The sequence below is a fragment of the Drosophila navojoa genome, chromosome 4 (genome assembly GCF_054131105.1).
Source record: "Drosophila navojoa isolate 15081-1374.11 chromosome 4, UAZ_NAV_1.0, whole genome shotgun sequence".
NCBI classification, from domain to species: domain Eukaryota; kingdom Metazoa; phylum Arthropoda; class Insecta; order Diptera; family Drosophilidae; genus Drosophila; species Drosophila navojoa.
The window spans coordinates 7,353,144-7,378,161 of NC_142892.1; the positions used below are offsets into that span (position 1 = coordinate 7,353,144).

The 25,018-nt window shown below is 41.7% G+C and overlaps 2 protein-coding genes across 3 annotated transcripts; one reads left to right on the forward strand and one right to left on the reverse strand.

Moving 5' to 3' along the window:
* Positions 1-751: 751 nt before the first annotated feature.
* On the reverse strand, positions 752-12,544 carry LOC108650452 (uncharacterized). 2 transcript variants are annotated; one of them, XM_030384018.2, is made up of 4 exons: positions 12,418-12,544; positions 9,315-9,468; positions 5,823-5,986; positions 752-1,015 (listed from the first exon to the last, which is right to left on the reverse strand). In XM_030384018.2, the coding sequence occupies exons 2-4, from the start codon at positions 9,457-9,459 to the stop codon at positions 818-820; spliced, it is 507 nt and encodes a 168-aa protein (XP_030239878.1). In that variant the 5' UTR covers positions 9,460-9,468; positions 12,418-12,544; the 3' UTR covers positions 752-817. The 2 variants fall into 2 exon arrangements, with proteins under 2 accessions (XP_030239878.1, XP_030239871.1); XM_030384011.2 differs by having other exon boundaries at positions 12,389-12,517.
* A 1,281-nt stretch (positions 12,545-13,825) lies between these two features.
* On the forward strand, positions 13,826-22,976 carry Crtc (CREB-regulated transcription coactivator). The gene is made up of 2 exons (XM_089258882.1): positions 13,826-15,698; positions 18,940-22,976. Exon 2 carries the CDS (start codon positions 19,004-19,006, stop codon positions 21,551-21,553), a length of 2,550 nt encoding a protein of 849 aa, XP_089115008.1. The 5' UTR covers positions 13,826-15,698; positions 18,940-19,003; the 3' UTR covers positions 21,554-22,976.
* The last annotated feature ends 2,042 nt before the right edge of the window (positions 22,977-25,018 follow it).

A 25,018-nucleotide genomic window follows, 5' to 3' on the forward strand; every position in this document is an offset into this window, starting at 1 on the left:
ATTTGAACATTCATGCCACTGATTGCTGCCGCGCATAAAAAGCTCAGTGCGCAAATACGGAGAGAATAACATATGGAAAGCGGCAGCCAGAGAATACCCTGTAAACTGAGCTGCAACTCGGCAAGGACTCAAGGTTCTTTAAAGGGCGTGGTATTTGACAGCTTCATTGACTTTTTATGATGGCTCATAGGATGAGCTGATAGAAGGCTCGACTATGGGATACCATAGAAAACTGAATGCTTATGAGTATAGCTGGACGATGGGAGTTAAATGAAATCATAATTCCTTATTCATACGGATGATGTAAACATAAGATAAATTTAGTCTTACCTCTCATCACATCACGTCTATATATTGACCGGCTGTAAATACCCTACAAAAGCTAGCTAGAGTTATATGAAATACCATATACTCAATTCACTCTATAATTATTTATATTATGAGCTATAGACCCATATATCTATCTATCTATCTATCTATCTATCTTCACTGCTGTCTAACGCATACACCCCACAGCTGTTTTGATTACAGGGCATCGCTATGGCCATCGTGGCCACCGCAACTGTCGCTGGAGTCGACAGCAGCAGCAGCTGGGACTTCGATTATTTGCCTGTGTGAGGCCGAGAGGAAAACCACAGCAACAACATTTAATGGTCACGTTGCGGACACTTTGCTCCGGATCCAGTCATCAATGATTGTTGGCCGTATAGCCCGCCGTAACCGCGCATAGCCATATATATATATATATATATATATACATCATTTTTTTAATCATTTCGAATATGTGTTTATATTTGCCACATTACTTAACTTAAACTCAAAATGGACAACACGCGGCCAGAATGTCGGCCACATCGTAGCATTCACCGCGGCCATTGCACAACTGCCGCTGGGCGGAACGCGGTGCAGCTGCAGCTCGGGGCCAGCTCTGATAGACATCCTGCACGCTCAGGCCATAGCCGTCCATTAGCCAGTCTTGGAATTGTAGCGGAAAATCGCCGTTGAGCGACATAAACTGCAATCAGAAGGAAAAACATAAGAAAAGCAAATCATGATTCATTAAGAGCGAAACATAATGTCACAAAAACTTAATTTCCTGCACAACGCGGCGTATGAGCAACGCCCCGTTTCTGCAGTGCAACAACAGAAAATGAAATTAATAAAAGAAGCTGAGTGCAAAGCGCAGCTAAATAGCAGAAAGAAGGAATACAAAAAAAAAAGAATGTTTAAGATTTCTTCATCTTCTCATTTTTTGTATTTATTTATTTTTTTGTTGCTAATTAAAAGGGAAGCAAGCGTCGACAGCTAGTTAATTGAAAGCTGTTGCTAGCAGTGTCAACGCGTTTAAGCCATGTTTTAAGTACTCTACCACACACACACACACACACGCATAAGATATAAGTTGCTGCTGCTGTTGCTGCTGCTGCTGCTGTTGCTGTTGCTGTTGCTGCTACCGTTGCTGCTGTTGCATCAAGGTGTGTGGCTAGCTGAGAGCGTGTGCTGCACTCACAGCAAGGTAAACGCAGCACTGTTTGCAGTAAGCCAGCAAAGCTGCGATGCGATGCGGGTCGACAAACTGCAGTCGATAAATTGTGCCAGTGCACGTTTCAAGCGATCATGGTGAATGCGTTACCCGAAATTTCCGAAAGAGAGAGAGAGAGAGACCCAGGGGCATAAATCTACGGGGCAGTCGAGCAAACACTTGGACATTTTGTTAAGCATCACTGACGAGCTAATTAAAATTTGCCAATTAGACAGACAAACACTTGAGACACACACAGAGCACAGCAGCTGAACTGCTAGAGACAGGAGCAGCAGGAGCAGCAGCAGCAGCAGACCTTGGGCAAGAACTGGCAGCTAGAGCAGGAGTCGGCAGCAGCAGCTGGACTCGGGATCCCGGATCCGATTAGGCGCAGTCGAGTGCAGCTTTTGATTTTGTCAATTTGTACAGTGTTGATGGAATTATGCGGCAAGCAAACAACACGAAAGTTAATTAAAAATACATAAAAAATAGTTGCAGTGCAGCATGACTGACTGCCTAATGCGCGCTCAAGCTGGGAGAAAAAATGTTAAGAGTTAGCTAGAGACAAAGAGAAAGAAGAACTTGTAGCAAAGCCAATATACTCTCTCTACCTTCACTCGATGAGCGAGTATCAAAGTGGAAAAAGAAATGCTTATCGCGCTAATGTCTGTCATAAAGCAAGTGACAGCTTGTGTGTGTGTGGGCGTGGCACGCCCATGTCCGTTTAATTATGGGCAAGAAACTGTCACGAGAGATTTTCGAGCGTCGTTTGCTGAGTGCATGAAAAATGGCGACGTGAAAAATGTGATAATTATTGCAACAATTTTTCCCCAGCAAAAGCTAAAGAAGGGGGAGCAAGAAAGGAGGGAGAGAGCAAGAGGCAGGAAGAGAAAGCAACAGCAGCTATCTAAGAACAACATAATTATTTATGGCAAGCAAGCGAAGGCAGCTGTATATGTGTGTGTGGCGAGAGAGAGAGAGAGAGAGAGAGAGAGAGGTACAGAGGAGCAACTTCAATGGCTATAGGAAGTGGCTTGAGGGCTGCAGCCGGAAGGCGAGCAACAACCAAGCGGAAGACCCTTGAAAAATTGTCCTCTCATATAGATGATGTCTTTTTTTCACTCCCTCTCTCTCTTCCTCTTTCTGTTTGTCTCTTTTTTTGTTATGTTAGATGCCGCGCATAAATAAAGGCAAATTATTGAATGCCGAATCAGCAGCTGGAAGCAGGTGGCAGTCGAACAAAACACTTTTCAATTAAGCAACTTGTCAGTGGGCCAACACACAAGCAAAAAGGGCTTAATACACTGCCCAGAGGGGCATGCACGACTGCCAGCTACCCTGTCTAGCTGACGACAAATCCAGTTTGCTGTCGAGTCAAGCAACTCATAGAGCCTGCCAAATATTTTGCTGGGCATGCAAAAATGTGAGACAGCCGAAAAATGTGTGGCATGCTGCTGCTGCTGCTTCCTGCTGCCTTTTTGGGGCAAGCATATTTACGTTGCATGTATTTGCTGCTAACGAGCTGAAGAATTATGACTCCATTAGATAGAAGCCGGCGAGGGTTGGGCTCCAAACAGGCTCAAGGACGCATAGTTAGCTTAAAGTTGCCGCCATTTCGTTTTCCTTTTTTTCCGTTTTCTTTTCTTTGTGTGTGTGAGGGTGAGAGGAAATGCCGCCATTTTGTGCAGATTACGCTTTGATGAACTCGCTGAGAGGGCGAGCAGCCCATGCAGCTGGCTGCCACACACACATAACCATAACCTGAAGCTGAATGAGAGCCAGTCTCAGCTACAGCTACAGAGCTACAGCTACAGAGCTCAGCTCTCGCAGTGCCGAGGCGTAATGACAACGTCAACAAGATGCTGGCAAGATTGAATTTACCGAACAAACACTTTTCATTTGCAGTTGAATTAAGCAAAGTAATCCCTGGTGTATATCCTTGTTCATCTTTTTTTCCTTCCAGTCAAGGACTTGGACGTGCCTGCAAACTAGCAACTCGGCAATTTGGTAAGAGCGCAACGCAAAGCCACATTAAAGACAGAAGCAGCAGCAGCAGCAGGAGCAGGAGCAGCAGCAGCAGGAGCAGGAGCAAATGCAGCTGGATTTCAAGCAGCTTGCGTAGACATTCGCAGCAGCCGTTTAATGAGCAGCCAGAGATGAGAGCGTGTCGTGTCTTAGTAGAAGTAAATATGAGTTGGAATTACATATTTAAGAAATTTAAAAAACACCCCTGATAACTAAAGACAGATGAGTATGTATAACAGAGTTTACTCTACGGCAAACTTAAGTCTATGTAAAAGAATGACAACATAATTAACTAAGCAAAGAAGCGATTGAGTATATATAACAGCTGACTTGATATAACAAAGAGTCTATATAACAGACATGTCGAAGTAAGGGTCTATATAACACACAAGTTTGTATAGCTGCTGAACAAATAATCTATATAACAGAAATATTGATATAATGGCCAAAGCTATATAACAGATATAACAGTCCATATAAAAGACGAGTTCATAGAGCAGCTGAAGAAATTATTTATATAACAGACATATCGACATAATAATCAAGGTTGTATAACAGATATGACAGTTCATAGAACTCAGTTTCTATATATTATATGTATATATAACATAAGACAGTCATGTCTACATTTAAAATAATGGTAAATATATCGATTCAATTTCTATAACATATCATTAAACAACAATATAACAGCCAGATCTAACGATCCATATAACAGAACAGAATACATACAAAATATATAATAGAAACAAATTTATAGAAAACATCGATCTAGACTATAAAGAAACTGCATCCAAATATTCGACAACCATATCCATATGCTTCCACTTCCCCACACGCGCATCGTGTCACGACACGCACTCCGCTCTAGTAGCGCCAAAAACGCGGAACGTCGAGTGTCAAATATGAAAATTAAAAGTAAATAGCCACGCAGAGCATAGAGCAGGAAGCGTGGGGGCGGGGGCACACTGGCTTATCAATATGGAATATTTAATAGACCAAAGAAGCGTTCGAAATAAAAACTAACTAGCCAAGGCGAGGCCGCTGGGGCCAAACAAGCTATAAAAGCAGATGTTGCTGTTATTATTGTTGTTGTTGTTACTGTTGTTGTTATGCAAAAATATTTGCATGACTCTGGACCAGCTAAAAATTGAAGGCAGCTGTCCCGAGGATATGAGCAACACAGCAGCAGGAGCCGGACTGGGAGCAGCAACAGCGTTGCAAATGCAAAAGCCAACCAAATCAAAGCCAAGGTCCAACAACATTTCCGCTTCATCCAGCTAGGTTAGGCTGGGCCAGTCCAGGTCAGGCCAGGCTAGGCTAGGCCAAGCCAAAGGCCAGAGGGCACATTCGCATCCATAATTAGAAAGTTTTCTTTGGAGAAATTGCCCTTTGCAGTGTCGAGCTGTTGAGCTGATTGGACCTGGGCGATTGCAGCAGCCATAAGTAATCAATAACAGCGATTAACGCTGCCGATACGCAGGACTCTACCCCAGGGCAGCAGATACCAGATACCAATTGATTTGTAATGCTTACAAGTATTTTAATTGCCAGCACTCGAGCTCAATTGCTTTAATGAAGAGGCAATACGATAAACGCAAGTGTGTATACAAAATATATATATTTCTGTTCATATTTTTTGTGAGAGTATTATTTATTTTTCTTGCCATGGAAATAAAAATTCTTGGAATTGTAAATGAAATCTGGATTTAAAGTTAAGTCAATATATAAGAAAAGCATATTAAGTAACGAAGCTTTGTTAATAATTAAAGCTGTGTTAGGTGTATAATAGGGAATTGTAAGAAAAGTAGACTTGAAAATTTCTCTAATATCAGATTCAGTTTCAAGTTAGCTGCAGATGTTGCACGTATCTCTCTTTCTCTCTCTCTCTCTTCCTCTCTGTTTATCCATTACTTAATCGGGCTCCTTTAAAAACTATATTTGCCCACCTATATATATAGAGAGCTCAAAATAAAGTCTACCGTTTCAATATCTCACAATTTTGAGAACAATTCAGTACAGTGAGCTGCTGCTGAGTCCCGTTGGCTTTAGTAAATGGAATTTTGGTTAGTGAAGCGTGTCCAGCACGTGGTCACGTGCCTCTGAACCCAATGCACTGACAGACATCTGGGCCGGAAAAAAGTTTTAAATGCCCCCTCTTAAAGCGGGAGGGTAAAAAGCGCGTGATTTATGTTTTCCTTTTTTTTTTTTTTTTGCCCCCTCGCAGGGTCAGAGACTTTATTCGGTGCTCGATATGGATTTAAGTGGCTCATACCTGAAATTCATTTGGCATTGCGTTCGGCCAGCTGTAGTCCACTTGATGTTCTACAAGTAACTCCTGCTCCAGCTCCTGCTCGCGCTCCACCTCCAGCGCCAGCCCGGGGTAGTTGCCAGAATTTATGGCCGTGGCTAATTGGTAGAGCAAAAAACTGCTGCGTGCTAAAAGACAAAAGCAGAAAAAGCAGACGATAAGTAAAAAAAAAAAAAAAAACAACTTCGCTTTTAAGTGTCCAAAATAAGAAGAAGTAGCAGAAGAAAAACGAAAATCTAAGCAAAGTCTGCTAAGCAGCACTCGATTCCAGTTCATGGCGAAGCTCATTAAGATTTTTCTTTGACTCTGACTTAGCTGCTTATTGTCTGTCTGTCTGTCTGTCTGTCAGTCCGTCAATTGCACTGGCTATGAATTGTACTGGCTTGGCCAAGTTGGTTCGCTTTCAGGTGATTGGCAAATGCGCACATGAATCATTGATAAAGCGTATCAAATTGCAGTCATTAGACAAGTAACTGACTTTGATGGCCAAACAAAAGGCATTGCCATTGCCATTGCCATCGTCATTGCCATTGCCATTGCCGTTGCCATTGCCCAACTATTGACGGCAGTCCGGCAATCAACGGAACACTCAAGTTATTCTCTCTGATGAGCTGTACTCAAAAACAAAAACAACAAAATAAAAGGGATAAGGAAAAACAAAAGCGAGACCCGGCAAGCAGGCAGACAGGCTAAAGGAAATCAAATTGCTTGATAATCAAAAGATATACGCCGAAGAAACGGAGAAACGAAAATGAAAAAGGTAAATGAAAAAGCAATTGCAATTGCCAAAAGGACTTTCGTTGAGTACAAAATCTAAAGGGATAGTTGTACTTACAAACCGGAAAACTAAGGGCAGACAAAGACTCTACTGTGATTTAGGATAGATATATATGCCTTATAGTTGTCTTTTGATTCATCAAATTGGCTTTTATACTTTGCTGTGATGGGTCTTCTATGCACTTCTCATAATGAAGGTTATCAGCTAAATTAAACGACTCGAATGCTGTATGAATGACATATTTTACATATATCAAAAGCAAGCCTTTTCTATAGGCTATGCAACTTATCGAACGCCTTTCTCTGCAATTCTCACATCAAACAATCTCTGTAAACTTCCTCACATACAACAAACTTTATCTGGGTAAGAGCCTTCCCCTTACCCATCGCATATCATGCATGAAACTTACTTTTAATCAACGCCCCCCTCTACAATTCTCATCCAAATCAACCCTAGCCATCCGCATCAGCTGCAACTCAACAAGTATTATCAAGCGAAAGCAATTCAACTTATCCTATCAAATGAAACGAATCTTGTTTCCTTGCCTTTCCGTGCTCCAACTAGTTTTCCACTTGATTCCATTCGAGTTGAATTTTTTCTGCATTTTTCCTGCATTTTCCGCTGCATTTATTCATAATTGGACATTAACTGTTCGCCATGTGTCTCCACTCAGCCAGTTTTTTGTTTGTCTCCCGCTCTTACTCTTCTTCCTGCTCGTTCTTTGTTTTTTGTCCTTTTCGCATTTTGAAAATCAGTTTATAACTTTCCGCACTCATTACGCATACGACTCGTTGACGTTAATCATACGCCATGTTCAACGCACAAAAAAACTTTTGCACTGTCTCTCTCTCTCTTTCTCTCGCTGTATCTCTCTGCTTCTTTCCTATTTTTTCGCTTTCTGTTTACTGTTTCAGCTTTTCCATTTCTCCGATTCGCTGCTCCGTTTCGTTTCCACGCAATAAATCACATTTAAAGTTGAGCAGCGCCAAATAAATGAGACAACTGACCCAAAATGTCAGACAACTGCGAAAGCGAAAACAAAAAGCCAAAAGCGAAAGTTGTTGAATTTCTTTTTAGCTCTTGCTTCAGTTGTTGTTGCTGCTGTTGTCGAGTTGTTGCATAAAAATATTTACATTTTTTTTTGGTTGTTGTTGCTTTTTGCTCACCCTGCTAATGGCAACTGGCTGGCATTTAGCCGACATGCTGTGGCATAACTGTGTTAAGTGTTATCAGCGACGCTTAATGATGCCAAGAATAAGCTCGGACTTGCACTCTCGCGCAGCAACAACAGCAACAGCAGCAGCAGCAGCAGCAGCAGCAGTAGCAACAATTGCATGCGTGACAAATGACACCAGCGCGACATCAAAATGCTGCAACGCGCAGCAGCTCACATGGCTGGCAACAACAGTCAACAGCAACAACAACAGTCAACAGCAACAGCCAACAACAACAGTTAAGCGGATACAGCAATTGTCAAGTGGCACAGGAGACGAATGACTAAAAATAGTCGAGCACGAAGCAAAATGCAAACAACAGCAGCAACAGCAACAACAACAACAGCAGCAGCCGTAGCAGGAGCAACAGTGAGCACTGGCTAAGTGGGCAGACCGGAAGAGATAGCAGCCCAAGCACATTTCCAGCAAGTGTTGCAAACAAAGTTTCTCTTCAACTGTTTCAACTTGAATGGAAAAGAAATTTCTTATGAAATCTGTGCACAAATAGATTTAAATAAACGAGAAAGTAAAGGAGCTGCTGCTTTGATGTAAACGACTGTGCTAATACTCTGTTAGAGCTCAAATGGTAGGTGAAACCCTCTATTCTTTGTTAGAAGCACTTGCACTGTGAGTTCCGTTAGAGGCTTTTCAACTGTAATCTTGGCTTTTATATTTTTCAAGATATTTATAAAGTTTTTCGTACTCTTGCCCCACTCACTGAGTTTGCCTTGGCCTCTTTAAACTACTTCTATGTGCATCTTTTTAATCAGAAAATTCTGTTATTGATACTTAAACAATGTAAAGTTCTCCCAATTTTTCATTGAAATCGCGGTATTTCGTTCACTTTATATCAATCTCTCTCTCTCCCCCGCGTTTTCTTCGTCTCCTTATCTTTGCCCTCTGTCTCCTTACATGTTTCTATCTTTGATATTTGGTTGCTCTTTCTCTGAGACTCTCAATTTCAATCTTTCAAACCTCAATCTCTCTCTCTCTCTCACTCATTCTCCAATTTAATCTCTCTCCCTTTCCAGTCTAATATCTGTGTCTCTCTCTCTATTCGCTCTCCCTCGTTTTATCCCTCTTTTAAATTAGTTCTCTATTCTTGTGACTCAGTCGTTCACTCTTAGGCTATCCTCACTGTGCCGCATATCGCTCATCGCCGTCTCTCGCTCGCTCATGGAATTCGCGAATGATACTTGAGTTATTTTTGGGTTTTCGCTCGCTGATGCGACCCACAAAAACTAAAAAACTGGTCCAACTAAATGCAGCAAAACGAAAGACCAATTACGAATTCGTTGACTTTTGCCACACACACACACACACACACACACACACACACACATATTCACACACACACGATTACTATTCGAGTGGCACAGTGCGTATGCGTGATAAACAAGCCCTAATTGCATGTGGGTAGCTGAAAAGCCAAAAAGGGAACCAAAAAAAAAAAGTTAGCCTTACCTGCTGCTGGCACCTGGGCCAGCACTCGCTCAGCTGGCGCCAGTTGCACAGTCTCGCTGCCCGCTAATGAGGCACTCGAAGGGCCTAAAGCGACGCTCGCTGCGGCAAGCAGCAGAACTCGGAGCGTACGTAAAGCATACGCCATGTTGTCCAGCTGCAAAAGCAATAGAAAATGTTACCACAGCTGCTCGGCGGCCGTCTCCTAACATAATAAATAAACTCTATTCACTGAGTGGCAGAGAGCGAACCATTCAATTGTGCCCGGCGCATTAACAACAATGCACTTAACACAAAACCTGCCATTGTGCTCTACGCCTTGACCCCTTCAGCCAGAGCGAGACGCCGAGGCTTCATTGTTGTCCTGTCAGCTTCCATGACAGCTGCAATACGTACTGAGAGTGGGCGTGAGAGTGGTTTTATTCCAACTAATATTCTGCTAAACGATTCACTTTACGACAGATGTATATCTCGATAAATGGTTAAAGGTAGTTGGCTTAATTTGAAATGGGAGACTCTTCAAGATCTGAATCACTTGACTGATAAAATTGTCTATCAAAGTTGAAATTAATTATCTAACAAAGTTGAAACTAAATACCATATGGTTAGGCTCTTGAAGGGAGAAGACATGCGAATGATTAACTTAAGCATCGATAACGATTGAAGAGGAAAAACCTATCGATAACTTTAAGGTAATTTGATCTACTATTGTATTACGTGAGCCGATCTCGAGTCTTAAGCTTTATTGGTTCTGAGATCGATGCGTTTATAATCAATCAACAACAATTGAATGCGAAGATCAGAGACAGAGAGAGAGAGAGGAAGAGAGAGAGAGAGACAGAGTGTGGTGTAGAGAGAGGGAGCTATATGAATGTAACTATCAAATTAGGCATTAGCATGTATTTCAGCCACATTAGGCCAATGCTATATATCCATTCACAGCAAACTGGAAAATTGCAAGCAAATAGCACCATTTCATTCCAAACTAACCCATACCAATCTCCCCTTTGCCATCTCTATTTCACACACACACACACACACAGAAACTATCTGAGCAGCATGCGAGACATTCAGCTGCTCTTGCATAGGGGCTTATTAACGCCCCGCTTGATCTGCACTATTTCGCACGCATCGCTCGAGGTCTGCCCCATTTGCTGGGGCGCTGGCGCTGCTGGAGCTGGGTAGGATTTATGAGGCAATGCCAGAGTTGAAGCGCCTTTCCACTATTTTGGCAGCAATTAAGCGGCTTAAGAGCTGGCGCCCGGTTAAAAACTTCAACTAGTATTTCGCATTTAGCGACTGTCAAATCTCGAAGAAGCTGTCTATTTGTGTGGCCGTAGGTGGCAAAGAGGGGGCGTGCCTTGACGAGCAACCACCCTCACACAGACTGTCTTCCCTTCTCCCCCTCTCTCTCTCACTTAGTTGTTGCTACTGCAAATTGCATTGTTCACTCGCTGGCTCCTTTGTAATTTAATGAATAAACGAGCAATTCACTACAAATTTTATAAGAAATAAAAGAAAAAGGAATAAGAGCACGGGCTGTGTAGGCGTAGGGGCGTGTGGGCGTGGCTGATTGTACACATGACAGCCACGTTTAATGTGCACAAACTAAAGTGCTTGCCTCACTCCGATTCGCCTCGTCTTGCCTCGTCTGTCGTTGACAACAAATGCAGACAGGAAGCAGTGCCTGCCTGCCACGCCCACCCGTCCAACTCGCACACACGTCTGTCTACTTTTGCTGCTCCTGCTGCTCCTGCTGCTGCTGTTTGCTGTCTCTGCGGCCTGGCAAAACAAACAAGCAACAAGGAATTGTAGTTCCCCCTGTTGTTGTTGTTGTTGTTGCTTTTGTTGTTGTCCTACAGCAAAGACGATAACGAGCTGTGGAGCCAAAGAGGTGCAAGCAGATTTTTTCGGTTAGCCCCACAGACAGAAAAGCGCAATGATTTCGCTCTCTCTCTCTCACTCACCCACTCTCGTACCACCCACTCATCCGCACGCCTTACGATTGCAAATGAGAGTTCTCGAAAGCAAATTCAATTCAATTTCACTTACAGCACGAAAAGTTCTTAATAGACCTATCCCAATACTCAGCTTAGAGACACATTCGAAAGACGATTCAGATAAATGATTTGACTTTCAAATAGCCAAATTGCTGTTTCAGTTTCAGTTTACTCTTTGTCCATTGCCATTGCAGGAAAATAAGCTCAAATCGTCTGCATCAATAGAGCTAAGATTGATGCAGAATCTTTTAATGGGACTTTTGCGAGATTACGAAAATGATCAATAAATAAATAATATTATTCTCTTCTTACTTTCTTCTCAGTTCTCATTCTCTCTCAATGTGTTTCCTTTTCACCTTGAATTATCTGACATCTTCTCTTCTATTTAGCCAACTGGCTGCCTTTCTCGCTCTGTCTCTCTCTCTATCAGCCTTTCTCTCTCAGTTTCTCTCACTCTTTCCCCACCTGTCACTCTCTCTCTCTCTCACTCTCCAATTCCTTCAGTCTTGCTCGATCTAATTTTCCTGATCCTATCCACCTTTTTCATTTACTCTCCGTGGTATGCTCTCTCTCTCTCTCACTCACTCTCTGTCTCTCTCTCGCTCTCTCTCTCTCTCTTACTCTCTCCCTCTCTCTCTCTCTCTCTATGTCTCTCTGTGTGTTTCTGTATGCCTCCCATCTTTCCGCAAATCTGTCTCTTTGTCCGTGGCCATCTCTCAATTTATTTAGTTCCTTCTACAGGGTATCTATCTATCAGGCACAGTTTACTTCTTTGTCTCACTTTCCTCGCCCTTTTTTTGTCAAGTGTTTTGTTTACAGTTGTTTTCTCCTTTTTTTTATATTGTTGCTGCTGCATGCAATCCAGCTATTAATGAACTGAGAGCTTAAGAACAGTTGTGTGTGTGTGTCTGGATATGCTCATACGTGTGTGTGTGTGTATGTGTGTCTGTGTATAAGTGCACAATTCGTTTTCTCTCTTTGTTTTGCAACATAAAATTTAATTTTACACCTGGCTATCTCTTTATTAAGAGTTCATCACACACATACACCTGCACACTCACACACATACGTGCACACTCACACAGACACTCGATGCTCGTATGTACCGTTAAATGTGGCGTCAACTGCCGTTACTTTTAATTGTTAGTGCCCAAAAAGCTGAAGCGCGACTGAACGGCAAACAAAACAGAAAAGCATAAAAAAATCATCAAAAAAAAAATGAAGAAGAAGAAGCAGCAGAGAGCAAAATGATATTAGTGATAAAAAGTAATATACAGAATGAAATAAAGTGGAATCTATGACATGCTGAACTTTGATTGAAATTTAAGAAATCAATGCCAGAGGCAATATAACCCCTGCCACATGCCCACCACCTGCTGCTGCTGCTGCTGATGATATCGAATGATAAGAGGCGACAGTGATAACAGCGCGACCCTGGAGAGCAACAAACGAGATGTACAGCTGCGAGGGCTCACAGTCGATAAGGTAGTTGAAAATTAATATGCATTAAATGTCAAATGTTCCACTAATTTAATGGAACGACAACAGCGAAATTAACTAGCCATAGGCCCGACATAGATACGGAAATAGTTGATTAAGTTAGTAAATATATTTTAGCTGAGTGGGAGTTAGAGATTAGCTAATATATATACATATAAGTACATATAAAGAGAGAAGAACGTATTTAGGTGAGTTCTAAACAGATTTTAAATATAATTTGTTTTAATATTACTTAAATAATCTGTCAAATATAAAATTTAAGTAAATTGAATAAACTTTTTAAAGTTATAATTGAGTTTTAAGGCAATGAATAATATTAGATTAAGTAATAGTGGTACTCGTAATGCTGCCATTTTACAGTTACGCTTTTCACGCTCGCCTTTTACTTCGATTTCTCGCCGCATTTTCTTGTTCAGTCCATTTAATTAATTCAAATGTCTAAATAATAATTTGTGCTATTTACTCGTGGCAATAGATAGCTCTATCACATTTTCAATTTGCCTTCACTCAACTGCCGTTGTTGTTGCTTATGTTGTTGTTGTTGTTGTCCGTTGCCTTGGCTGAACTTAAATATTGAGCCTTAGGCGCCAATTTGCCTGCAATTGGCATTCAAGGGAAAAAGCGTAAAAGAGCGAGCGATAGAGATTGCGAGAGAGAGAGAGAGAGCGAGATAGACAGCTAGAGATTTGTATCTTGGGAAACAATTTTAAATGGCGCACAAAAATGCCGGAAACCAGACACAAAATGTTAACGGAAAAGGAAACAGGCGTACGAGCAATGGAAGCCACACACACACATAGGCACACACATATACACAGGCAATGCAATTTGTATGCGTGTGTGCTAGCCTATAAAAACGTGAGCTAACCAAATTTATATAACAAAAATTTAACTCCACGCCCATCTACAGCTATTTCATTGTTATTTCATATTAATTTTAAAATACCCCAAGTTTTAATTTATTAATTGCATCAATTATTAATCACTCAATTGCAATAGTCTCGAAAAAATTCAACAGTTGCGCCACTGTTGAGTAATTCTGAACACATTCTCTGAAGCGCCATCTGGCGGGAACATTTGTGAGCAACACTCGCGCTGCCAGCTCTGTGGCAAACCAGTTCCGTTCCACGCGCTTGACCAATTTTAGTGTATTCTTAGTCACTGCTGCTAAACCAGAAATCTAATAAGAAAAAAAGTGAAAATAACAAAACAAATGCGATAAATTTTGTTAAAAAACAACGCAACGATAACGGTGCGCAATTGCATGGCGCGTTAACAACAAATTGCGTATGTGCGAGAGTAAAAGTGCAGCGAATATACATATGTACATGTAAAGACGACACCACACAAATAAAAATAAAATATAAAAGAAGAGCAAAAATTATAAGAAAAGACGACGAAGATGAACGAAGAAGAAGAAACGACAGCAGCAGCAGCAGTCGAATCGTGATGATAAGTTTGTGCGAGTGCGGTGCAACGAAAATAACATACATAATACGTGTGTGTACATAATACACACACACATGAAAGCGCCTCTGCGTATGTGTGTGTGTGCGCGCGCGTGTGTGTGTCAGCGTGTGTGTGTGTGCTTGGTTTTTGGTGAAAAAAAAACACCACACAACAAAAAGCCAAATCGGAGCACTAGCTGAATTTACATACATACAAACAATTACAACTACAACTAGAAATATATATGTATACAGAAATATATAACAAGGAAATGCAATACAATAACGGTAACGTGCATAGTCCGATTGTGTCCAACTAGAGCAGCTGCGTGCTGTAATTCCCTACTCAACAACAAAAAATCCAATTGGCATCACAACTGGACCAATTGAAATCAACTACTTAAACGTGTCGCTGCAATAGAACAACGCGGTTAGCTAGTCCAGCTGCATGCCGTAATCCGTGCAACAACCAATTGGAACTACAAACTGGACCAATTGGCACCAAAGCCAACAACAACGTATAGTTTTTTAAAGTGTCGCTGTCGCTGCCTCAGTCGACGTCTCGGTGTGAAAAGAGGTCAAAGGCGCAACAAAAGTTTTTCATTTCGTTGGTAACGCAAAAGGCAACAACAACAACATCGAAAGTGTGCCCAAGCAGCTGAGCGCAAAATACAAAAAAAACGTCGTAGTTGTGCGTTAAAACAATAAACGCGCGCGTATGCGTGTGTGTATATGTGTACCTGTGTGTGTAAGTGAGCAAACAACAACAAAAATCACAAATAGAAGAAGGAGAAGAGGAAGAAGAAGCAACAGCAGCACAAAAATCTTGCGCGCGCGGCCATTAACAAAAATTCCCAACTGGAATAGCAGAAGCAGCAGCCGCAGCCGCAGCAGCGCTCAAAACTCAAATTAGAAATCAATTTTCAAGCAGAACGCAAAATAAAATCTGGTTTTATCAGTCGACGCGCACAACAAAAATACAAAAACGGCTGACAAGTTTTTTTTAGCGTAAAGAAGAAGACGCAGTAGAATGAAATAAAATAACTTTGAGCTTAGAGCAAACAAAACAGCAGCTGGAAACGTAGAAAAAAGCGCCAAAAAAATACACATATAATATTTACACACCTACGTATATACATACATAGTACATATATATGTACAGCCATAACAGAGCCATCATAGTTTAATACATACTTATTTTAATTAAGAAACAACAACAATAACAATAACCCAACGACAAAATTATTAAATTTGCCAATCGGCCACCAATTGGAGTTGCCAGCTAGTTGGCAGTGAGAGACAGAAAGTGTAAGAGAATCCGGCGCTCGAGAGAGAAAGAGAGTAACTGCTGCGGCTACACACACAGAACATCGCTGAGCGGCAGCGTGTGAGCGTGAGCGAGAGCAACTGATTTTGTTGTCATAGCGCGCGCTTGACAAGTAAGTAGAAAAAAAAGCAAGCCCTCTTGACTGCCTGTCGCCCCTCCACCCCTTGCCCCTCCGCCCTTTTGCAGCGTTCGTTTTGCTTTGCAGCCGGCCGCCAATTTTGCGTCTTTTTAGTGTATTCGTTTTTTTTCGGACATGCGGGCCTCCTCTCACTCACAGCTCTCGCCCTCGCTCCCACCCTTGCCCACCCCCGTCTCTCGCTGGCACCAACAAACAGTGCAAAATTATTCAAAAATTCCATGGCGCGCGCGCCGATAAAGCAGCTGATAAGCGCAGAGCAGACCTAGCCAAGGGCCATGGGGGGAGAAAAAGGGGGAGCAGGCGAATAGGTAGCCCCAGCTGCCCACACACACAGCGACGCAACCCTGAGCCTAAATAAATTTTTATCGTTTCGGTTATTAAATCATTATTAAATGTCATTATCGATTCGTGGGAATGATTCCGCTTCGCTCTGCTTCGTCTTTGTTGTTGTTGTTGTTCTTGTTGTTGTTGTAGTTGTCTGCCATCTATTTATGGCCTGCTGCTGTCCCCCTCAGACAGCCGCACATCAGCTGCAACAGCTGGTCATCAGAGAAGATGGAGAGAGGGCAGAGGGAGAGAGAGAGGCTTAGCTCAACTGCTTATGGAATTTCTTTGCGTCTGAGCTGAATCGCCAATCAGCTTTTTTAACCAATAGCTTTAAGCCGAATTCGGCTCTCGACCAACACTTCCGAGTTGTTAGTCATGCGGTCCGCTTGACATTTAGCTGTAATTGCCGCCCGATCGCTAGCTGGGAAATTGATTTTCTGGCAGGGTTTTGTTTTTGGGGAGGGGGTTTCAAAATAAAAGAAAAACCAATATAATTTATGCCAACCAAGCGTAAGGAAACTTGTGAACTCTATTGGCTCATAAATTATTAATGGTTAGTTTTTGGTTATTTGTTACTGTTTCATGAGTGAGAAACCCTGTTTGAAAATAGGAACAGCTGAAACTTGAAAAGAGGAAATTAGGTTGAAAAACAACTGGCATTCAATTTGGTTAGCTGGAAATGTCAAGTTCACATAATATATAAAGCCAGGGCTAATCTACTAGTCAGTTGCCGTTTTCAGTATTTCAGTCTAGCATTTTAATATTCCAATATTAATTAATGCCTTTCATTTATCTTTAAAGAGCCCAATCTTTAATCACAGAAAACAAGTATAAGTACACGTGGACTTAATACTTATTTGACACGCATAAACATGGGAATACGACTATCAATACTTATAAAGAGAGAGAGAGAGAGAGAGAGGCAAAGACAGATGAAGAGAATTAGATAGAGTGATAGTGGGCGAGATAGACCAATTCAAAGGTGCAAGTCAAAACCTTTGAGCCTTATAGCCTTCGAGTTATTTATAGGCCACCCACAATTGCGCCTCTTAGCTGATTTATCAGCAATATGTACATAGTATACATAATACCGCTATATATTATACTTTAGTCACGAGTACGATTCAAGATCTATGTCCAATCCGCAGATAACAATTCATCCGACAACGCATGACTTCATGGCTCGATTGCTCTATCATTTATTCACATGTTTTTCTTCTTTTTTTTTGACAAAGATAAAGCCAGGTGTGCTTGTGAGTGTGCGTGTGTGCGTGTGTGTGTGTGTTTGCCTATTTTGTCTTTAGCGATCTGTGGCTATAAAATTGTCAGCTCTTTTTCCCTCACACCAGCTCATCAAATTGCCAAGAAGCTGCACAACTGGTTTGATTTGCCCCACCCAATGGAGTGGGGGGAAAGGTTATGCAGACCCACTGAATGAATGCCCTTCACGTGTTGCGTGCAGAGGTACTCGCTGGAAACCTTTGCCCTCCACCCTTTGCGAATTCATGCAAATTTATTTCGTTTACTACGCAATCGACTTACATTTTTTGCATTTGCATAATGCAGCTGCAGGTTGGGTCCCCTACGGCCATACTTACACACATATGTACATACATACATATGTGTATGTGTTGATATATGTATGTACATAGTATAGCTGAGACAGTTCCAAAGAACTATAAATCCATTGTTTACTTTTGCGACGAATGCTATGTATATTTCCCGCCCTTTTTACATATCACTTTGGGTTATGCAATAAATCGCTGAGAAATGCTCAAATACTGAAGACCGTGCGAGCGAGACAGTGAGAGTGAGAGAGAGAGAGAGAGAGAGGGAGAGAGACTGTGAAATAGAGGGAGGGCGAGATAGACAGATAGAGGCGAGTACGAGGTTGCCGCTACGGCTATGTCTGATTTGTTGGGCCAACTATCTGCCTTATCAGCTGACACATTGATAAAGCGAAGAGCAGACCAAAACATAAGCAATACCCTAGGTATGTGCAAAGCATAGACGACGACTGCAGGCCGTTTGGATAGCCATGAAATGAAATGAAGACGCTGACTTGTATAGAGTTTAAAGTGTAGTTGTACTATAGCTAAGTAGTTACTAACTATATATATTAATCATCATCAGCTTACTCATATGTGTATATGATATAGTTTCTCTTTATACGGATACACACTGTATACATTACATATATAATTAAATATATATATATTACTTCACACCCAATTAGCGGCCAATTATTCAATTCATTACTCTTCGAATTTATATTTAAAAGATATTATATATACTCATACAACTTTGATGAAATGTAAATACATGAATAAAACTTGTTTGCTTTATATATATTTATTTAAGTAAATGTATATAAATTTTTCCTTAAGGTAAGAAACTTGAGATCCCATAATTCATTTGGGTTTGTCAATTAAGCTGATTTTTAATACTGAAAAAAGTAGTCTTTCCATATCTGAATGGACTTTGAGCTTTTTATATATATTCGGTAATTTTATTTAGTTTATCCTTGCCTACATATCGTAATATATGCCCAATCGCTTATATATTATATCATCATATCCTCAATTTAAAATAGTAGGTTTATTGTAATATACATAGCTTGTACATATCTCAAAAGTATCTCACTGTGAGATAGAGTATTCAAAATGCGCCTTGGCCTTGTCTAAGCACGCTCCGAGTACCCTTCTCTCAAAGGCACTCGACTCCATATAGCAGCGAGAAACTTGAATCGATGCGCTCGAGATAATAAAGCGTAGCAGAGCAAAGCAAAATGAACGTATCTCGCCAGACCTTAAATACCTTTCCCCCATCTATGCAGCTCACTTATACGAATTTATACTATATACTCGTAACTAACTTCAATTCGCAGAAAGTAAACGCAGGCGCAGGCCGAGGACAAGTGAAGGAAGGGGCGGCAACAGCAGAGAGCAGCCATGGCGAATCCGCGTAAGTTCAGCGAGAAGATTGCCCTGCAGAAGCAGAAGCAGGCGGAGGGCACGGCGGAGTTTGAGCGGATCATGAAGGAGGTGCATGCCACCAAAATGGATGAGACGCAGGCGAATCAAAAGCTATTGGAGTGCTGTCTAGGCGGGCCGGAGAGCGGAGCCGCCAGCAGTGCGTCGCCAGGTGCGAATGCGGGCAATGGCACGGGCAGCGGCAATGGCAGCGGCGCCAGCGGTGGTGCCTCCCCAGATGGCATAGCCGGCGCAGGAGGAGGAGGAGGAGGCGGTGGTGGTGGTTCACCCACTGCGTATCGTGAGTCGCGTGGCCGAAGCATGGGCGTTGGTCCACTGCGACGACAATCGGAGCGGAAGCAGGATCGTTCGCCCTATGGCAGCAGCTCGACGGCTTTGATTAATGCCATGGGCTTGCCCAATGTCAGCGTTGCCGGCAGCAACAACAGCAACACCAGCAGTGGCACCGGCAACGGCAGCAACAACAATAACAACAACAACAGTGGCACACAACAGAACCTCTTCCTGAGTCCGCCCATGGACTCCAACTGGCGTCGTTCCAACTCCGACTCGGCGCTGCATCAGAGCCTCAACATGGCCATGGCTGCAGAGGGTGGCTTCGGCAATGACATGAACACGCTGCACGCCAACTATGCCCAGCAGCAGCAGCAGCAGCAGCAACAACAGCAGCAGCGGCAACAGTCGCCCCATAGCCAACGATCTCATTCGCCGCACCAAATCGGACGCAGCTTTAGTCCGCAGGCGCAGAGGAGAAAGACGCCGCTGTTGCAGCCGCACCAGCTGCAGCTGCAACAGTTGCAGCAGCACCAGCACAATATGCAGCAACAGTTGCACATGCATCAGCAGCAACAGCCGCAAGCACAACAGCAACAGCTGCAACTGCAGCAGCAGCAGCAGCAGCGACAGCAGTTGCAACAGCAGCAACAACAGCAGCAGCAGCAACAACAACAACAGCAGCAGCAACACCAGCAGCAACAGCAACAGTTGCATCCGCCATATAACGCCAAATTCGCCAACTCATTGTTCAGGCCGCTGCAGGAGCAGGCCAACTATGCCAATACCGGCTCCCTGCCAAATCTCACAGCACTGCAGCACTACGCAACGCCACAGCAGCAGCAGCAACAGCAGCAACAGCAGCAGCAGCAACAGTTGCATCAAACACTCTCGCCTGTCATGTCGCCGCACAATCAACGACGCGATCGAGATCAGTCCCCCAGTCCGTTCAGTCCGGCTGGGCCGCCGTCGCCGTACCATCAGCAACAGCATTCGCCAACGTCAGCCGCCGTCGCCCAGCCGCCAAACAACAGCAGCAACAGCAACAGCTGCTCGCCCCATCTATCGTTCAGTCGCCTGGGCGACAACAGTGCCAGCGCCACTGTTGCTGGCAACTTAACGGATTATCGGCAGCCGGCGAATCCGTCTAGTCCACGCTCCTCGCCCGGTCTGCTGAGCAGTGTCTCGGGCAGCGAGCTGCACACCAGCGCTCCGGCCAGCCCCATTCGTGTGCAGCACCAGCAGCAGCAGCCACAGCAGCTGCAACAGTTGGCGGCTGGGTTTGATGGGGCCTACAATAGTCTGAATCCCTCGTTTCACAATCACTTTGAGAACTTCTCGCTGGGCGACAGCAACTCCTCGCCCGAGCAGCAAAGTTTCGCCAACAACTTTGTTGCCCTCGACTTTGATGACTTCACGGCGAATGCGGCGGCGGCGGGGACGAGCTCGGCGAATGGCTTTAATCAGCCGGAGCAGACGCCAAACAAGCTGATCGACTTCAACGAGCTGAGCGGCAGTCCCGAGGCCGGCAGCAACAACAACAATCTGAGGCGCATCAACAACCAGCAACAACAGCAGCAACAGCAATTCCTCAACAACAACAGCAATGGCTCGGCCACGCACAATGGTGGTCCGAGCTTAAATGGACCCGGCGTGGACAGCCAGCACCACAACAACAACAGCAATGGTGTTGGTGGCGTGGTTGAGCCGCTGGTCGCCTCGCCAGTGCCATCGCCCGGGTTGGTGGGCTGCCCCAGCTCACCGCTGCCCATACCCATGGCCACGCAGGCGCCATCGCCGCATCAGCAATTGTCGCTGTCGCTGCATCAGTCGCCGCACCACTCACCAATGCACTCGCCGCACCACTCGAACTCGCCGCTGTCGAGCAGCTCGCCGGTGGGCAATGCCTGCAACTCCAACATGATTATGAATCATCAGCAACAGCTGCAGCATCACCAACAGCAGCAGCAGCAGCAGCAGCAGCAACACCAGCAACAACAGCAGCACCACCACCACCAGCAACAACAGCAAAGCCATACGCCCACCACAGCCAATATACCCTCGATAATATTCAGCGATTACTCCTCGAATGCGGACTTCAATAGGATTTTCGATACATTAGATCTGGACTTGGGACAGATGGACGTGGCCGGCCTGCAAATATTGTCCGATCAGAATCCCATCATGATTGCGGATCCCAGCATCGAGGATAGCTTTCGCCGCGACCTCAACTGATACTATGAGGAGGCTGTTGCGGCCATCGAGAGCGGCGTACTGCTCGAGGATACATATGATGCATTGTTAGCCTCCAGCAGCTCCGTCGAGGTGCCGCAGACAACAGCAGCAGCAGTCGGAACAATCGGAGCAGCAGCAGCAGCAGCACAAGACACAGCATCAGTAGAAGCAGCAGCAGCAGCTGCTGAAAAGGATAAAAAGGATTTGGAGGTGATTGAGCTGCTTGTGCCGAGTGTTATAGATGAACTTGTTGACTCCAGCGATTTGGATGAGGAAGTGCGCAAGTTTTTCTTCTAAGTCAAATCAAGCCAAGTTAACACACACACTGACACACAAACACAAACAAATACATCACACACACACATACACCTAAGCTAATTGTAAGAGTTTGTCCATGCTAGTCTTTTGTACACACTCCTCCTCCTGCCCGTCCCCGCCTTATGTTATGGATCCCCAACAAGAAAAGAAAAAACCCCCTGTCATTCGTCTGTGCTTTGTGTAACTAGCTAGTAACAAGGTTAACCCTAGACATTAAGTGTACGACAGAAAGCCCCCTTTTAAATACCAGACCTCTACATAAACCCCAAATTAACCCGAGCAAAAGAAAACCCGCCCTTACCTTATCTTATATATATATATAAATATATACATATGTTTTACAGCGAGTCTCAGATTTTACTTAACTACGCACATAAGTCACGAAAATACCTACTACAACTACTTACTATATATGTATATGTACATATATATATAGATATATAAATCTACTTTACTGTATATAACAAACACATGTATATGTATTTATTTGTATGATGAAAGGAATATGAAAGAAAACGGATTAAAAACCAAAAAGTGTCTTAGACCTACGACCAAATTATTGTTCTTTACAAAGAAGGAGATGAAGCTGAAGATGAAGAAGAAGAAGCAACACACAAAACAAGAAATTCCTGTAAAATAAAAGCTACAATTTACCAACTATTTATAACTGATATCCAGCTATTATATATACATATATATATACATGTATATATATACATATATTTGTATGGATATATCGAAATTTACCCTTACGTGCCGTCGAAGCAATTACTAGTATTTAAGCGTGCGAGTTATCGTTTATGCGGTTATCGCTAATCGATAACAATAAAAAATTTAAAAAATAAACACAAAACAAAACATTTTTAGCCTCCTCTTTTTGTTCGAATATACCGAAAAACAGTTATAAAAATCAACTTATTTTCAGTATCACAAATCTAAATAAATATATATATACAAATTTTATATATGTGTATATAGGATCCGATTGCGCTCCATTCAGTCGATAAAACTTAACGAAAACACAAAGAATAAACTGTAAATCAAAAAGGAAAAACAAAAACGAACAACTCAAAATTTTTTACAAAAATTTGAAAGTATAAAGAAATATATACATAAATAGTTAGGAAATTGTCATACAAAAATAAATAAAATAAAATCCAAGTCAAAATACCTTTTATTCTATTGTAATCCACACACACGCAAATTCTACGTACCAAAATTTTTTAATATTTTATTTTCAATTAAAAAAAAAAAAAGTTATTAAATTGATACAAAAAATGTTTTCAAATAAAAGCGAGAAACAGGCTTTAAAAATACATAAAAGTGCAAAAATTATTAATTGAGTACCAGAACATATATATTGATATATATATATATATGTATATAAAATATATAAATATTATAGATTTTTGCATAAAATATAAATTTTCCTTTTTTCTAATGTCAAATGTAAAATTCTAGTTCTAAACTTAAATAAGTAAAGTTAAAATACTTAAAAAAAAACGTACGAGAAAAAAAATTAAAAAATATTAAAAATATTGTAAAAACGCATAAAAATTAAAAAAAAAAAATCATTTTTAATTATATTTTTCTGTTTTCTTAATGCGCTAAAATAAAAAATAAATAAAATGTGTATGTAGTTAATACATAAAATACTATTAAATTAAATATTTAAGTAATTGTTTATTTCTAAAAGTAAACAACAAAAAAACAGGCATAAGAGTATATTCAATGTAATAACACAGTTATTTGTTTCAAATAAATCTTACATTTAATTTTAATTACAATTTCTGTTATTATTATTATTTACACTGTACTACGTGCTACTGAAACGAATTGCTATAAATTCAACAAATTATTAAATATGCAAATAATTGCACGTTTAATTTACACTCATATATATATTTTTATACCTAGGTACTTGACCATATCAATTGAATTGCAAAGACATATGAAAATAATTGATACTCGGTATGCCGAATATGTAATACCCTCATAGATACTCTATAATATGAGGTTTATGATAGGATATTTTAGTTAAAATTATAGCCAAATATCACATTTCAGTGGATTCCTATAGTCGTAATAGTAAAGCTCCACAAAAATTAAATTTTATTAAAATATCTTTAAAATCAACAAAGTCTTTTCGACAAATGTTCTACTTGCATTGAATTTTATCTATGACAGCTATATGATATAGTGATCCAATTTTGATAAGATTATGTTTATACATATATTTGGAAAAAACTGTGAAACCCGAAACATTCGCCAATTAGTTTAGAAACTCTAGAAATATAAATCATGAGTTTTTTATTGATCTTTCCCATGACAGCTCTATGATGTAGTCCACTGATTTAATGCGAATAATTTATATGGATCTATAACAGGTAATAGCTATAAGGCACTTTGCAGGTAGACTTGAATTGATGAGTCACCTATTCATATTGATCAAAAATATATATAAACCTTTCATATCATATGTACGTGCGCTTATTTATTTCTCTATAATATACATAGTTAGGTATAAAATTTCCTGTTGTCTACTTTCATGCGTTACATGCCCCGTCACATAGTGTGACTATCCCTGAGTGTTATAGAGTACATAAATAAACACATTTTTTATTTGCACACACGACAAACGCAGACGTTAACATGGGCTGCAGATTACAATTAGCTGCAACGGTTGTTGTTTGGCTGTTGTTGTTGTTGTTTTGCTATTTTGTGTGCTGCTTTGTAAATAAGCACGACGCAATTTGTAGCTCGAGCTATATTTAGAAGCCAAAGTTCGATGCGGAGACACAGTTAGTCCTATTTTACTATTGCCTTTTACCTTTCACGCAAGGAGTAAAAGCTGGAGTAAGAGCAAGCGAGACACGTATATGCATAAATACATACATGCATATGTATGTATGTAGGTGCATGCTTTTACGCTCGCATCCTTATGCATGTGTGCGCGCACACACACACACATACCACTCATAGTAGAGCATGTGTTGTGCGCACAACTCATAAATGTTGAGACAAGCTTACTTTATTAATAAAACATGGAAAAAATGATAAACTACAAGCACCGACCTGCAGATACACTACCAGGCATAAGAAACAAATTAAAAAATTAGCTTGATTTTCATTAAATTTATTTATTTA

What these genes read in the sequence shown, in the direction of transcription:
- Crtc (XM_089258882.1), top strand. Translation starts at nt 19,004, where the DNA reads ATGGCGAATCCGCGTAAGTTCAGCGAGAAGATTGCCCTGCAGAAGCAG.
- LOC108650452 (XM_030384018.2), bottom strand. Translation starts at nt 9,459, where the DNA reads ATGGCGTATGCTTTACGTACGCTCCGAGTTCTGCTGCTTGCCGCAGCG. An exon ending in GGCCCAGGTGCCAGCAGCAG is followed by an intron (nt 5,987 to 9,314) that starts GTAAGGCTAACT and finishes TTTGTCTTTTAG; the next exon opens with CACGCAGCAGTTTTTTGCTC. An exon ending in CAATGCCAAATGAATTTCAG is followed by an intron (nt 1,016 to 5,822) that starts GTATGAGCCACT and finishes TTCTGATTGCAG; the next exon opens with TTTATGTCGCTCAACGGCGA.